This window comes from Anser brachyrhynchus (genome assembly GCF_964034855.1).
Source record: "Anser brachyrhynchus genome assembly, chromosome: 2".
NCBI lineage: Eukaryota > Metazoa > Chordata > Aves > Anseriformes > Anatidae > Anser > Anser brachyrhynchus.
This window is the reverse complement of record NC_137695.1, coordinates 143163570-143180395: the sequence shown is the minus strand read 5'-3', so window position 1 is coordinate 143180395 and position 16826 is coordinate 143163570. Positions and strand designations below refer to the sequence as shown.

The 16826-nt window shown below is 40.5% G+C and overlaps 2 protein-coding genes across 5 annotated transcripts in view; one reads left to right on the top strand and one right to left on the bottom strand.

Annotated features, from left to right (window-relative positions):
- Window positions 1-240: 240 nt before the first annotated feature.
- Window positions 241-6429, bottom strand: ENY2 (ENY2 transcription and export complex 2 subunit). Of its 3 annotated transcripts, none has more exons than XM_080578068.1 (5): window positions 6290-6429; window positions 5928-6009; window positions 3897-3967; window positions 1932-2006; window positions 241-490 (listed from the first exon to the last, which is right to left on the bottom strand). In XM_080578068.1, the coding sequence occupies exons 2-5, from the start codon at window positions 5993-5995 to the stop codon at window positions 414-416; spliced, it is 291 nt and encodes a 96-aa protein (XP_080434194.1). In that variant the 5' UTR covers window positions 5996-6009; window positions 6290-6429; the 3' UTR covers window positions 241-413. The 3 variants fall into 3 exon arrangements, with proteins under 3 accessions (XP_080434194.1, XP_080434193.1, XP_080434192.1); XM_080578067.1 differs by having other exon boundaries at window positions 6295-6426; XM_080578066.1 differs by lacking the exon at window positions 6290-6429 and adding an exon at window positions 6104-6222.
- A 65-nt stretch (window positions 6430-6494) lies between these two features.
- The window catches only part of NUDCD1 (NudC domain containing 1), a 36857-nt gene continuing 26525 nt past the window's right edge, over window positions 6495-16826 (top strand). The window contains exons 1-3 of one of the 2 annotated variants that reach the window (XM_080578062.1): window positions 6557-6662; window positions 9254-9340; window positions 14767-14921. In XM_080578062.1, the coding sequence (XP_080434188.1) occupies window positions 14814-14921 (108 nt within the window). In that variant the 5' untranslated portion in view covers window positions 6557-6662; window positions 9254-9340; window positions 14767-14813. Of the gene's footprint in view, window positions 6663-9253; window positions 9341-14766; window positions 14922-16826 lie in introns of both variants that reach the window. The other variant, XM_080578061.1, reaches the window with a different exon arrangement.

The window sequence follows — 16826 nt, the reverse complement described above, 5'->3', positions numbered from 1 at the left end:
GAAAGACTATGCTCAGTAGTATGTCATATTCCGCCTTCCACCAAATTCTTTCCCTTCTGCATTTCTAGTTAACATACTTGTTGGTGTTTTTTTTTGTTTGTTTTGTTGTGTGCGTGTATGTGAGAAGAATCTGAACAGCTCAACACAACCGTATAGAATTGGATTATTAAAAACCAAAAAAACATTGAAATAGATGATACCATGTTACAGTATATTGATAAAGAGTCATAGAACCACAAGTCCACGTTTTTTTTTTTTATTAAAATAACACCAAGAAATTGATGCAGTGCAAGGAAATTTCAACTCACATAAAAAAAATGAATTTCAATCATTAAGCATGGAAACTGCGTTCCAATCCTGACACGACCGACATGATGCAGAAACAAATACTGTATCCAAGACGACTGCTGAAGTTAAAGGTTGGCATGCTGGGCGAGGAAGGTTCTTATTCTTTGTAAGAGTTCTTTCTTCACACTGTCTGGTACCAAGGCTGAAACACATAAAGCAAGAAGTGAAAAAGACAAAAGGGAAAATATGCTAATACCAAGCAGGTTTCTGCATGACCATAGTCAAGAAAATTGGAGAATTTGAGCAAAATGATTATTCAACAGTAAAAAGGATATAATGACCAGAAACTGCTTTGATCATCCTGGGTACTTCTTTCATTCACAAATTTAAGAGCAAAGATCTCAGCCATGATGACTGAGTGAAGGTATTAAGCACGTTATTTTGAATATCTACTTTTTAAGACTGAATGAAGTTTCACCCATTAACACCAAAGCTTATTAGAGAGTCCAAGAAAAACTATATAAACAAACATGTTTCCTGGATCTACGTCCCAGTGGAGGCGGGTGATGACTATTTGCTGTTAGCTGGTGTCCCTCAGGGGTCTGTCCTGGGACCAGTATTGATTAATATCTATCAATGACATAGACAGTGGGATTGAGTGCACCCTCAGCAACTTTGCAGATGACACCAAGCTGAGTGGTGCAGCTGATCCACCAGAAGGAAGGGATGCCATCCAAAGGGACCTGGGCAAACTTGAGAATTGGGCCCATGAGAGACTAATGAGGTTCAACAAGGCCAAGTGCAAGGTACTGCACCTGGCTCAGGGCAATCCCAGACATAGCACAGACTGGGAGAAGAACTCATTGAGAGTTCTCATTGCAGCCTTTCAGAACTTAAACGGGACTTACACAAAAGACGAAGAGTGACTTACATTTACATAGGCAGATAGGGATAGCACAAGGAGGAATGGCTTTTAACTAAAAGAGGGGAGATTTAGATTAGATGTTAGGAGAAAATTCTTTACTACGAGGGTGGTGAGACACTGGAACAGGTTGCCTTATGAAGTTGTGGATCCCCCATCTCTGGGGGTGTTCAAGGTCAAGATGGATGGGGTTTTGGGAAACCTGATCTAGTTGAAGGTGGCAGGGGGTTGGAACTAGATGATCTTTCAAGTCCCTTCCACCCTAGGCCGTTTGATGATTCCATGAAAAAAGACTGCCTTGTTTCTTTACAAGATTCCATTTGTTCTATATTTATATGCTCTGTTCTTTGCTCTCCCTACTTTCCTTTATGTTAGAACTGTTAATCCACATTTTACATCTAAGAGAGAAATTAATTTTAAAATATTTCTGCCTCATGCCCAAAGTTTTGTTGGGAGCATCAAACCAATCATAAAGATGAATACAGACTCATGACTAAATAACATAATCTGCAGAAGCAGCATAAACACACAGCTCTTTACAGATTTTGAGTGGCTATTACCTCATACCCATTTATTATATGTCTTATTCATAGTTAATATCAATATATTAACATTTTTCTGTGCATCCAACCTAGACAAGTTCATAGTTTCAAAATATTCTTGCAATACAGGTAGGTATGTTCATTAATGTATTATCACATCCATTTTTGTATTTTCTTACCTCTACCTTTGGGAGTGATTTCTGCCACCAGGTCGTCAACGGTGACATGCTCTAATCCTTTTTCTTTGATGACATCTGGGGAAGACCAAGACAGACATTTGAAGTCTTAATTCTTTCAGTAGAAGACAAAACCTCTGTCAATGATTAAGATACAAAACCTGCAGGCATCGGAGAAGCCTACAGATTCTGATCTAGATGCACTACCTACTGCATTGCTCAGTGAATTTAGTCTCCAATTTGTGCCATAGGCTTCAGGATGGAAACTTACTACTACTGATGTATCTCAGTCAGCTCATAGTTTAAAATCAAATATCAGAAAGTTTATCTGAGCATTACCAGATGATGTGCATATTACTGGAGCATTTTGTAGTTTGCAAGCTAGCCTAAACATCTCTTCAAAATCATTATTTACATAATAGCGAGAAAAAGATGCAACTGGAAGAAGATTTTTACTGCACAGAGGCAGTAAACACAACTCTTCCTAAGTAGATTAAGCAACATAGCTCTATAAACTCCAGCACAGTAAAAAAGCAAGTTTGAAAGGTATAAATCTACCGCAAAATAAAAGCGGTGCTTAAGATATCCCATATACTTACCTGCATTTTAACAAATTGCCTACTTATACTGCCCATAAGGCTTCTGGAAAAATGCAAAGTCAATGCTGAAAAGCCTCAATTCAGAAGCATAAACCCAACTTATTTTGTTTAAACATATATGTTTTAACTGTATGTCAGTACATATAAGAATTGGGGAGTCCTAGTCTCCAAGGTACCAAATATGTTTTCTGAATTGACAACGCACGTACTATTTGTCAACTAATTTTTGGGGTTAAATTCCTGTAGAAATTTATCTTGGATTGCTCAATTATTGGCCCTTATCCACAAGGGTGAGAGGTTGTGGATGCCCCCTCCCTGAAAGTATTCCAGGCCAGGTTGGACAGGACTTTGAGCAACCTGGTCTGGTGGGAGGTTCCCCTGCCTGTGGCAGGAGGGTTGGAACTGGATTGTCTTTAAGGTCACTTCCAACCCAAACCATTCCATGATCTAGATCAAGCTACCAAAACAAACAAAAACCCTCTGTCTCTTCTATTGGAGGTTATTATGCCCTTAGTAAGGACAACTGAACTTATGTTTGCCTTCTCAGCAGCTGCAGTTACAGTTCAAAATACAAACGTAAATTCAACAATTCCAAATAACTTTACTACAGCAGATTATAAAATGTATAGTCAAAAAGGCAGATATACATTCCCTTTATTAACTGTACTATTGAAATGGGTAATCTCTGGCAGTGGCATCAGGCAGACAGTCATTTCAGCCTTCTCTGCGAATTCATCTATGAAAACAATGTCATCCATAGCCCCATAAAAACTTTGATTGATAGACTAAAATAAAAGCTCAAAGGATGTTATTTACACTAAGCAAATTTGATCATATAATAATACTTCTGGAGGCTGAAATACTATTTATAAAATAACAGTTTCATACAAGTCAGTAAATTGTAGTAACGATAGTTAATTCAACACTAGAAACGTGGGTATATAGAGGTTCATCAGCTTGTTTTCTCTCAGTTAGGCAGGTGATCTTATTTTCACAAACTGTATTCAAAAGTAGTAAAAATTCATGTTTTTCTCTCCTGTATGCAAGTGACACAATTCTTCTATATTAAGTTGTGTAAGAATTCATCTTTCTCAACACAAAAAGCCGTATGGTCATGAATATTTAAGGAACCAATCCCAATACTTTTCTCAGGAGCTTACTGAGTTTCAGATCAGAGAAGTTTCAAGATTTTTTTTTGGCAAAGATTGCAAGATGCTTTCTTGCACATGAAAACAACTGCCAGGGACATTTTCGCTTCCCTAAATACAATTTAAATTGACTGTTAGACAGTACAAGTTTTCATATGGGACCTTTATTTGGCCACAACCTCAGTTGACTACAAAGGATTATTTATTTGACCACCAATTACCTTTGCAATGTGCCTTCAACTGATCCTTCCAGCCACATTCAATTAACTTGGCTCTCAGCAAATCTTTAAGGCTATTAAGACAATAAACAAACTTATTAGGAACAGCAAACATTCCCAGCAAGCTCAAATATGCTTCAGCACGAAAAGTAAGCCCATGGCTACTACTCATAGCAGAATTTCCAGACCAGCAACAGAAATAGCTGAATGGCATGTGAATCCCATCCTGATTGAGTACCAGTTTCAGTGTACAATGTTTGGACTAGGTGAAGGAGTTGGCTCAGAAGCTAATTCAATCTTTCTTAAGGTAGCACTGATGCTGCAGCCACAGAAAAGAGGTAGAAGCCCATGAGTCACATGAACTACCTGAGACTATTCTGTTCCAAATGTATGCTGACATTCAAAGCTGGAATATTTAGTTTGAAACAAGGTTTTCAACATAAATAAAGCCTTCTCCCCTCCTTTCTGAAACAAGAATTTGGTGCTACTTTTGGCTTCAGCTGTCTCCCCAGTTATGCTTTGTTTTGGGTATGTTTACTTTGTTTTGGGTGAAGAATAAGGGGAAGGAATCTTACATCTTGTAGTAGCATAGTAAGAAGAAAAGAAATTTCGATGTATATAATGCAATTGCAGAAGTAGCATCTGCTTCTTTTATTTGAGAAAAGTGTTTTGGCACTTCAAATTCAAATTGGAACTGAGAAACCTGACCAATTAAACAACAGAAATCTACTTGTTATATATATATATAAGGAATCTTTTCTACTTAATTTTATCAATTAAACTAAAACAATCCCTGTACTGCTTCCTAAGTGTGGCTAGGAACTATATGAGTAAGAAACAATGATACACTTACTACATATATTGAAAGAGAATACTGAAGGGAAACTAAACAAGTGAAGGTTATTAATGAAAAACAGAAGATGTGAAAATGAAAGTAATAACTTCACCTTTTATTTCATCAACTAGCAAGCTGTCTTACCTTGTACCATCCTAAACTACCCTAGCAAAGCTCTTTTTTTCTGAATAAATAGACTGCAGCAAGAAGCTGAACTTCGTACTTCTAATCCTTTTTACTCCATGAATTGTGTAGAGGGAAGGCAAACTGCTAAGAAAAAGCAAAATAACAATACAGGTGAAATTCACTGCTTTTGGGTATTTCTTAAGTCAAGAAATCTGAGTGCATTGTCTCTGGTCAAGTTTGTTGACAACACAGCTTTTGACATTCCATCAAAACTCTGCTTACTCTTTCCCTAGAATAAAATTGGTCCCAGCACCATCTCAAGAAAGGGGCTGGTCACAGCCAGGTGGGAAGGAGAGCACAGGCACCGTGTCAGTCTACACGAGGTTACGGTAGGTACGTGGCTGTGTAATGAATGACCTAGGAAAAAGGCTCCTTCTTATACAGGCCTAGACAATGAAGGAAATTGAGCTTTCGGGGTATGGTGTTACACCTACGCTGAAGTGAGGCGTGGAACATTAAAAGCATGCTGATGTTGCATGAATACAATGGAAACAGAACAGAGTGAGGAGACAACAAAAGGCTGAAAACCAGCTGCCACAATACACCACATAGTTTACTTGTTGGCCTTTATTGGGCTCTCTATTATGACTTCTACGGGTGCTGTTTTATTCTACTATATATTTCTTTCCCTGGCAAAGGAAGACATAGGAACACAGAAGAAGACTCCACAAGCAGAAAAGAAAGGGTTGTCTCATAGTCTTTATCAGGAAATAAAAAGATTTTACTGCAAAAAAATGTATATTAACAAGTTGTGCATGAGCCAAGAGTTCTCCAACACAACCTACCAGACAAAGAAGCTTTGGAGTTCTCAGGCCAGCCACCCCATCCTTTATTTGAAGGGTAAAATTAGAAAAGCATTCAGACGATAATGTTTTTATATAGCTTTACATACTAGATAAGACCTTCACATTGAGCCATTTAAAAAAATTGGCATTTTCTTGGTGTCCTGACCGAGGCACCGCTCACGCTTGGCAGTGCTTGAAGCCTGGCAGCAGCACCCAACGCCCACTTACCGCTCCCGCTCCCCCGTTTCTATCAGCTTCTGGTTGATGGTGGCTCTCATCTGGGCGTCCTTATTCATCTTGCAAAGCTGACCTACCAGGGGAAGAAGAAAGTTACGAGGCCACCGACAGGAACAGGGCTGAAAGAAGACACCAGAGAAGTTGTGGGCGCCCCATCCCTGAGGTGCCCAAGGCCAGGCTGGATGGGGCTGGGGGCACCCTGGGCTGGCAGGCGGCGTCCCTGCCCATGGCAGGGCTGGAATTAGGGTTCAGGTCCCTTCCCACCAGGCCGTTGCGTGGCCCCACGCCCTCCCCCTGCCACCGCTCGCCCCGCGCCCCCAGCTCCCCCCTCAGCCCTACCGCATCCCCCCCACCCCACCTCCCCGGGCCGAGCCGAGCCGAGCCGAGCCGAGCCGAGCCGGGCGCTCACAACCCGCTCCCTCCTCGCAATGCCCGCCGGGAAATGTAGTTGGTGTGACCGCGCCGGGCTGGGCGCCCGCAGCTCCCAGCGTGCTCTAGGACCGAGGGCTCCTCCCGGCGGCGGCTTTTGGGGCGGAACTACAGCTCCCAGCGTGCCCCGCGGCGGCGGCGTTGGCGGGCGGTGCTGAGGGGCCCCGCGCAGCCCCGACATGGCGGCCGCCACCAGCTGCTCGCTGCGCGCCAAGCGGCTGCTGCTGGAGCCCCGCTTCGAGGGCTACAAGCTGTCCCTGGAGCCGCTGGCCTGCTACCGCCTCGGGCTGGCCGACGGTGAGCGGCAGCGCTGCGGGCGGGCATCCCTTCCCCTCCCCTCGCCTTCCCTCCCCTCCGCACTGTGACAGGGCCCCGGCATGGCGGCGGCCCCGGTCCCGCTCGCTTGGCGGACACGGAGCCTCCCAAGCCCACTGGGGGCTGCGGGGAGGGCCGGTGGTGGGTGAGGCGGCTCGGGGCGGTGTGAGTCGGAGGGATCGGGGGTATTGCGTCCGGTTCTGGTTCAAGAAGGACAGGGAGCTGCTGGAGAGAGCCCAGCGCAGGGGCACGAGGGTGGTTAAGGGAGTGGAGCATCTCCCTCACGGGGAGAGGCTGAGGGGGCTGGGTCTTGTAGTTTGGGGAGGAGGAGACCGAGGGGTGACCTTATTAACATTTATAAATACGTAAAGGGTGACTGCCAGGAGAACAGAGCCAGGTTCTTCTCAGTGACATCCAATGACGGGACAAGGGGCAATGGGTGCAACATAGCTGAACCTATATATAAGATGAAATGTCAGAAGGTTCTGCTTAAACGTGAGAAGAAACCTTTTCACAGTGAGGCTGACAGAGCACTGGAACAGGCTGCCCAGGGGCACTGTGGATTCTCCTTCTCTGGAGACATTCAAAACCCACCTGGATGCGTTCCTCTGTGATCTGATCCGGGTGTTCCTGCTCTGGCAGGGGATTTGGACTAGATGGTCCTTTGAGGTCCCTTCCAATCCCTAACATTCTGTGATTCAATTAGCGTAGTATTACACAATTTCCAGCAAACTGCTATTTTTCTTTGCTTGTTGTTCACAGGTGGATGTTCAGGCTGTTCACTCCACGCTCTGTTTTTTCTGCTAAGCGATATTAGCGTTTGAGGTGCTGCTCTGTTAGTGGGTTAATCACCTGAGTTCTCAAGTCACTGAGCAGTACGTTAACACAGAGCCGTGTGGGGTCTGGGCCCACATCCATACCCGTGCCCCCTGAAATCTCAGCATTCTAGCTTTATTGATGTGTGAAATTTGGGTCTGTTGTAAGCTAGATAAAGTAGCTGTTTTTTTTTTTCCTCTCTCTCTTTTTTTTTTTTTTTTTTAAAAGACCAGACAGCGATTATAGTATTTGGGCAAGCTGATCTATGTCTATATATGTACCAGACAATATACCTGTCTTCTGAGTTATCCGTTATTAAGCAATTCTGCTTTTACTTTTGTGTTGAGTACATTATATTAATAGCAGGGCAAAAGATGTGTTGTATATGAATTGTGTATCAAAGTATGAGGGAATGAAAGTTAGGCAATACTATATGTAGACCTATGACAGGACTGGAAAACTTAATGAGAGTGCCATTTTTGTTATGTAGCTTAGCATTTCCACTCTAAGACTTTACTGTAAGGTGGAGGTGCTGTCTTTTAAAACACCATCCAAACGTAAGACAGTGTGTGTGTGTGTTAGGAGCGTGTTACAGCTCTGTCAAAAGTAGCAACAACTAATGTAACGTAAGTACAACTTCTTAGTTTTCTGTCTTGGTTTTGAGATTAAAGTTTTGCAAAGCTGGTTTTTAAGATATTTTTGGACTGTCTCACTAAGATATGAATGTTCTTTTTGAACAAGTGAGGTGTTTCGTGTAGGAATTAACTTGTCCATTTTAATTCTACGCAGCTTTATCCTTACTATGATGTTCTGTCAGTAAAAAGGTCAAGCAAGCTTTGTGGTTCTCAGATAAGTCTACTGCATACCTCTTCTAAACAGATGAGGATTACAGAATTTGATTAGAATATTTGGCTGATGTGAGTTCCTAACGGATCTCTTCACTGAGATATTTTCCATAATAGTTGCAGTAACCTGTGTGACAGAAGTCGGTGTGTCCGTGTTCTTTTCTTTATCTGCTTCCCACAGCACAAATACCCTGACTCATTTTCAGTCCAACTTATTTGGCTGTCCTACTAAATCATTAATACTAAATTGCTGTCATTAATCATTAATAATACATTCTGTTGTGTGCACATATATATAGCTATCGGTGTACTGGAGGGTAGAAAGCCATTTTCCTTCCCCCCCCCCCCCCCCCACTTTAATTAGTAATCTGAAATCTAAACCAATCCAGGTCCTATATCTGTCTTCTAGATGTTTTGTTCATCTCTTTCAGCCTGTCCTTGGGCCATGCAGCTGGCTCTTTCTCCCTGTTGTTTTTTTCTGCTTACTTCAAGGCAGTTTTCTTATACTACAGAGGTGGCCTGTACCTGAACTTTGTATTTCCTGCTCTCTGTGGTCTCCATTTGTGTTACACTGAGGGCATCTTCCTGTAACTGGGCTTGCATGTTGGGCAGAAGTAATGGGTTGAGTTGTAGAGACCACGGGTGGCCTGTAGGCCCTGGCTTTTTCGAATCACTGCACAGGAAATTAACGCACAAATTAACGTTGTGTGAGAGGGCCAGGGAGTTTGCTTTTATTTCCTCGAATTGGGAGTGAATAATAAAAGATAATAGCTGAAGAAAATGTCAAATAATTAAGAACGCTGTCAGCATGACTAATTTATGATTTAATTTACATCTGTGCGCAAAAATGTGGCGGTAGAATCTGGAAGATTAATGGAAAAATGGATGCTGAATTTTGTCTTTGTTTTCCAGGAAACTGCTTCAGCTTGCCTCAAATGACCAGGGATTTGGAGTTCTGCCTGTGTGGCATCCCAAATTTTGTGGCAGTGAGATGAGCACGTAGGTTTCGGAGTACTTGGAATATGTGACAATAAATAGGTCTTGTTCTTAAGTAGAACTGAATTACCCCTGCTGTAGCTGACATATGTGCAATGTTATGACAAACTTGAGCATTAAACGTTACCTTCTTTGCTCATTAAAAGAAGTATTTTTTTTTATTTCTTTGCTCATAAAAAGAATGGCACATTTGTTGTTTTTAAGTTGATCCGTTTTTGTGAATTTCACTGCCACCTTTACAATCAAATGAGAAAAAAACTTGGTGCCTGGAATCGATGCAGACTTGTGCTCTTGGAACAGGTGGCCAGCAGCATGTGGTATGGCTGGGCACCTTGTAGTGTTGTCGTGCTCGTGGCTACAGCAAGCCTCAGTGTCTGACCATCGTGTCAAACTGAGTTGCAGGCAGACTGGCAGTGAATACTCTCAGGCTCTGGTTGCCATGAATGTGCTGGTCAGGTGTGCAGCTGAAGCTGAAAGAAATGTGAAAGCCCTGTTAATTTGTTGGATCTAATGGGAGAGGGCAATTTCAAAGTGAATTTCTTAAATATATGCTAACAGTGGGAAAGAATGGTGAAATTCTGTTACAGGATTTTCGCTTTTAAATACTGTGATCAGTTTGTTCTTTGTCTTCCTTACTGGCCACCCCTTCTGGCCTAGTTCATCTCAACTTTCACTGGCTGTTCTCTTTTCTCACCTCACCCTGGTAATATGTTTCAACTAGGAATGAGTCACGCAGTGGTATGCCTTTAATGCCCAACTCTTCATCCTAAATTTTGTATATTTTTCTCCTTATTCTCCTTAGTTTGTGTCCATAACTTTTATTCAGGTGCTACCCTTGCACTGAGATTTGTAATGGCCTTCTTTTTCACTCTTCAGAAAAGGTGTTAATAAGGTACTGCCCTGCTCGCAGTCTGCTTAGACTAGAAGTTCTGTGCTTCAGTGAAAAGTAGTTCCCCATTCACTGCATTTCACTGGAAAGTACCTGCCCCTTAGTAATGCTACAAGGAAAAATGCATTTTTGTCTTCTTAAGAAGCCAAGGACAATGAGAGGTTTAAAACGTTTATAGAGATTTCCTTTTGCAGTATACTAGAAAACTGAAAAATTACATGTTGAAAGAAAAGCATCTTTTAAGTTATGTTTGGGAAATATTAAGAAAGTGCGAGGCATGACTTTTCAGGCTTTTGACAACTGTAGATCAGAAATCTAGGTTTAGATCTCAGGGACATGTAACTGTTCTTACATTGTACTTCAACTTGTTGAGACAGAGCTCACCTGTACATTATTTTTTTTTTCTGCTGTACAACTGCTGTTAATGAAAATGGCAACACCTCAATTTATAAGCTGACTTGTGCCCATTGTGAGAACCAAAGTGACACTTTGACATTTGCCTTGCTAGTTTTTGCAGCTTCTTCGGTTTTTATGTTCACTTTAGTGTGCAATAGAGCACGTACATTTCATACCTGTGTAAGCAATTTGATCTGACAAAAATACCTCCTGACATGATGCCTATAATGAAAGCATGCGTGTTTGCAGCAAGCTGTGTGTGTGTTAAACAGTAAACGTGTGTGTTCTGACTCTTAGTATTTACTGCAGTAGACAAAGCAAGCCTTTTACTCAGCAACAACACAATGATGCTGCCATTAACAATAAAAACAGATTTTTTAATCTTAAAAGAAAAATAACTGATGCTGGGTTAGAAAGATCTCTGCATGCTGACCACTGATACTAGAAAATAAATTAATGGAGTATTTTCCACTAGTGTGAAGCATATATGAAATACTAAATTGCTTCCACTGGGTGGCACTGCAAAACAAAGAATGACATGGAAGCATGTAGCATTTGATGCCCCCAAAGAATATGTTAGTATAATTATTTTACATATTTTCCAGTATTTTAAAGTCATTGTGATATATTCAACAATGAACAGTGTGGATTTTTTATTTCACACATTTTCTTCACTTTTTTTCCAATTTTGCTTTATGGTGTTTGATGACAGATGCAAGACTCAAGTATTCAGATAAAGAATAAATCCTTGCTAGTGTTTTTTATTCAGAGGAGATGTTTTGCAGTGCAGAGGAATAATTATAAGGTGATTCCATTAGGTTAGGAACATCTTGCTTCTTTTGATTCTTATGAGTTGCTTTGTGTTAGTGCTTCTACTTTTAGGTAAATTAAGCCAAGATTATCATTAATATCTAATTAGTTTGGACATATTTTGAGTGAAATTACTTTTTTTAAGCATAGCGCTGGAAACATACAATGCTAGACAAGTGGTGTTATTTTCTTCATGCCAGCCCAAAGTGTCACACCTCCCTGCAGTTGTATAGTAATATTGAAAGCTGAGATTTGACGTATACATTCTGTACATTCTTTCTCATTACTGGTGTGACAGTTTGAATCAATGTTCTTGGGTTTCAGCAGTGCAGATTTGTCTATCAGAAACTTGAGTAAGACTGTGTGTCATTCTGGGAATAGCTGTCATAAACTGCTGCTTGGTATTGAACCCCAAAGGTTGGAGCTACTGAACTAGTCTGTGTTCTAGATCCAGTTCCTTAGGGCTGTCTTTTTCCTATGTGACTGAATCATATGATGATCTGATTGAAATATTTATTTTCCCTTTATATTAGCTTCTATTTTGCCTTTTTTTTTTTTTTTTTAAATCTTAGTTGCTTCATTTTGTTCTTTCCTTTTGCACTCAGCTCTGTTGGCTTTCTCCTCACTTTTTCCAAGGACCATCAAGAAAAGTTGAACTTGGAAGGCCATAGAAAGGAAAGAATGTAACTTCATCCTAGTATAAAATCTCCTATAAACTGCCTGAGCACATGGTATGTGATAGCAGATGGCATTTGTGTGCAGATTTCGCTTGATCACAGGATGAGTTTCAATTAATTAAGGGCAGGATAGTTGCTCTAATTATTTCTTCTTGGCGTAGGGATGTATACACAGGGTACATGCTGTGAGCATTTGATAACTGTATTTGAAGCGTTACATGACAGTACAGTACACGCTTGATTTCCTGGTTTAAAATCACACATTGTATAGTTTCTGACTTGTATTTATGAAGAATTAATTACATAATGCATCTTAAGGGATTTGGATCTCATTTAACTGACGCCTTTATTCAGGGCTTGTCAGAACTGCAGCTGGAAAACTTCATCTTCTTTCAGCTTTTACAAAGCTTCTCACTTACCATCAGCTAATCAATGGTACATTGTTCCAAATTTTTTTTGAAAGTTATACATTTGTTTAGGAAGCTTCCAGTTTGGACTGTCTTCAACATTAGTGTATATTTTAGTTAAAATTCTGCCCGTAGCAATGTGCTAAGGGGGGTGGAGGGGAGAAGCGGGGAAACATTTTCTGTAAAGTTCTTTACAAAGTGAGCCAATTTTAGTTTTTCTGCTAAACACGCTGAACGCTTTACATGCTTCAGCGTGTGAATTGTAATTTCAGAAGATCAGGAAATGGATCTACATAGAAAGTAGATGATACCTACTTGGCTTCACCGAAAATAATTGTCTTGGGTTAGGTTTGTTTTTGTCTTTAATTGTTTACAGAATATTCACGTCACCTCTCGTCGTGCTGGGAAAAATATCTCTGTGATAAAGCTTGATTGTCCAAACAGTTTTAAAACGCATTTTCACAATGCAACCTTTTAATTTCTTTTACAGTGTAATTTACGGTGAAATATTCTAATTAGTTAAAGTAGAAATCGGAATGGGTAACATCTTCCCTATTATGATGGGTATGTTTTCTTCCCGCTCCTTTTTTGCTATTCTGGCTCTTTGTGGAGGGCCGTGCTTCGTGGAACAGCAATCTATTAATTGCAGAGGTGCCGAAATCTCTCTGGCATGCTGGATGTGAATAACGATGTGAGCTGAGTGGAATTAATGCTGTCGGTTTGCAAATATCAGCAGTGATTAGGAAACTAATTTTAGGAAACGTCATTTTACAAACGTTTTATATGCTATGACTGGATTTTTTTTTTTTTTTTAATCAAGCAGGATATCTTGCATGGTTTCCTATGAAAAGAATACTGCTTCTTCAGTAGGTTTTAAATAGATGCTAAAGAATAGTGTAAGAAATCATAGTGTAAAAAGTGTAAGATGAGGACTGCTGGATGGAGTTGTGAATGGTCCTTGCCATGGTAAAGAAACACTTTACCATAGCAACGATAAATTTACAATTGCCAGAAACACTGGCAATTTCTTTGGTCTGTTTCTGAGCAGAAAAGAAGAAAGTATGGAAGCTGGAAAAGTAGAAACTAGAATAACTATTGGGATGAGAAGGTCGCTTTGTTAGCCTTGAGGTGCTCTTCCCATGCTGGGGGTTTGAAGCCATCTCATCAGGTTGACAAAGTTTCCTTCTCCTAACTTTCTGAAGGACTTTTCTTTGCTTATGCAGTGTGAGAGAAACTTCCCGCAGGGAAACGGAGGATCCTGGGCTGACTCTGGGGGTGGCTGAGTAGCTGCAATCTGTCTGAGACTATTTGAGAAGGATGGGCTAGACGCTTGCTGACGTCTTTGCTAGAACTTGAAGATTTTCTGCACTTGGATACAATGGGACCAGAGCTGTTCAGTTTCTGTATAGTCGTGGGATAGCAGGAAGGAGCTGCAGCTAGTTTAAACAACTTGGTTAGTCTTGCAAAGATAATTCCAGCTGAGATTACTCTCAGCTGAGGGGAGGTTTCTAGTTGGAAACATTTTGCTCAAGGATGATTTAAAGTAGCACAATTCCTGTCCGGAAGGAGGCATTGTCATTAGTGAGCAGCCGTTCTTTGCAGCTTCCTTCAGACAAAACTTACACCGTAATTTTGGTGGTGGTATCCTGGAGAGTTCTGAAGATTTCTTCAACCTCAGTGGAAGTGCTAGAAACATATTTTTTCAGTAATGACCATGTACTAATTCTGCTTTGTACTGTCCTAATCTTTTGCTTTGCAACTGTTGATAGCGTGGTTCAGAATTTGAGATTATAAAATTCACATAGGTGGATGGGTTTTATGTTCAGTGATTTCTTTGAGTTACAGTAGAGCAGAATTGTTTTACTTTACTGTAATACCATGTGTTCATCAAGAATGATTTTTCCTCTTTACAAGTAGACTTAAAAGTGAGTTTCACTTGGTTTCTTGCGTGTTTCCATGTTGTGAAGGTTATTGACAAATTGGAGAGGTCTCAACACGTTGGAATAGGCAGTATGGGACACCTTGAGTGGTGGTAGTTGATCCATTATCACGGTGAGTGATTGTGGTGACCTTCGGTGTAGATGGCTTGCTTTCCAAATTTATGGTGAAATTTTAAACTATGTCTACATAATGTATTTGTCTTCCAATAAACCAGGCCTGTGGGCTAAGGATGGACAAATTATTTTAAAATTCTTAATTTGAACTTTATTAAATTATAAATTTAAAAATATTGTTGTTCTTTTTTCTCAGCTGTAGCAGAAGTGAAACTCCGTGATGATCAATATACCCTTGACCACATGCGTGCTTTTGGCATGTATAATTACCTTCACCTTGACTCCTGGTCCCAGGATAATGTCTACTATGTTGATCAGTCTGGAAGGGTTATGAATTTGTCAGTGACTCTGGTAAGAACAAACTTCTTTTTAAAATAACTGAATTTGAAAAGGTAGGGGTAGAAAAATAAAGTAGAAAATAGGTCGAGGAGGATCTGGATGCAAAATCAGAGGGGAAGCTATTGCCAGAAAGAGGTAGATTTGACAAGAATGGTGTTTACCAGGGAGGATGAAGGGGTTTAAGTGAAATGTCTGACATCTTTCATTAACAGTACTTTACTAGCACTGCGCTGCGTTGATATTGCAGTCGTACGGCATCTTACTCCGTGATGGGGAAGGCAGACATATGGTGACAAGCTGAAGAAGAGAGCAGACGCTGCTTTTCCAGTTGCCAGCTGTTCTTCCTCTATTTTGTTTGATGTTTGTCTGTCTGCTAATTTGAAAATCCAATCGTTGTAGATATAATTCTAAACTGCACAGCTTCTTTCTCCCATTATAAATGAAAGCGTGCATAGGCTAATAACTTGATCTGGGCATCACTTGTTGCAAGCAAAAAGATGCCAGTGGCCCTGGGTAAACTTGAAATAGAGTGTAAGCTAGACCAAGTCTGGAAAACATGACAGTTCTCTGTTCTTATACTGATGTTCTTACACAGTTGTAAGTTGTTTTCTATTTCTTTTGAGGCATTTTGATGCATAGATGTGCTAATTGCTACTGCAAAGCCATTCTTTATTCTGAAGGGGAAGGAACATGGATGTATGGACACTAGGTTTCTGGTATGTGCAGTTGTAGTACTTGTTTGTGAAGGAATAAGAGACTTACTGGTGGTAATTTTGCAGCTATCACAAGGTCTCCTTAGCTTTGAGTGTATAATTTAGAGTAAGATTCTATCTCTGATAATTATGACTTGTACCCCGTTGAGAAATAAAGGTGTGCTTACAGTTTTTCACTACAAAGCAGGGTTTTGTTTGGTTTTGTGATGACTTTGACTCAATCCTTCTGACTCATCAAGTATAGTTTCTTAAATGTTCATCTATGCAGAAAGGGAAGTAAGAAGTCCATAATTGTAGACACTTGTTAGCCAATTTAAATAACAATATTTCATTCATCACCAGTTATTTGGTTAACATTTTATGTTGAGAAAGCTCATAACATGTAGGTACTTCATTCTCATCCTAAGATGTGTTCTGGCACTAATTGATTCAGAGCTGCTGTTTGATTTTTTTTTTTTTTTTAAAAAAAGCTAATTTTATATAACAAGTCAGTTGAGATCTGCTGTGGGTTTAATATAATTCTAGAAAATACAGCATGCATCACATTAGTACTCCCCTCCTTCGTACAGCTGTTCCTGTTCCATTCATGTACGTTGGCGTGGCAGCCTCTTCCAGTTTCTGTATTCTGACTTTTGGAATCACGTTGGTTGACATAAAGTTAAATAGATTGAGAGAGTGTCAAATAGAAGGTATCTTTGCATTAATTAGGAGGAAGAGAACACATTTAACCTCTTGTTAATCAAATTACTCGTGGTAGCTGTATACTGCTGTGTTATTTAAAGTTTGTGGAGTCTGTTCATGTGGTTCTCTCTAGACTCCACAGAACAGTTTGCTTGGAGTCCTGGCCTAAGCTTACTTCCTTGCTGTAGTTGGCTACATGTAATTTTCACATTTGAAAAAATATCCATTGTCATGCTACCAAGGAGTTTGAGTGTAACTCTGTGGGACAAAAGAAAACACACGGTGCTGCCTGGTTTTTAAGAGAACGGGGCTTGTTCTGTGCAGGGTTCTAGGGGAAGAATGACAAGGTCAAGGCTAAGCTGAGAGAAATCCTGAAATGGTGGTTGTAGAGTTGCTGGGAAATACAGGTTTCCAGAATATGGTAGGCTGAGAACTGGAGCTGCAAAATAGCTCCTTCACTTTTCAGAGAATGTACAAGCAGTTTGTGTGTTTGGCAGACTCTCATTGAGATAAAATAATCTAT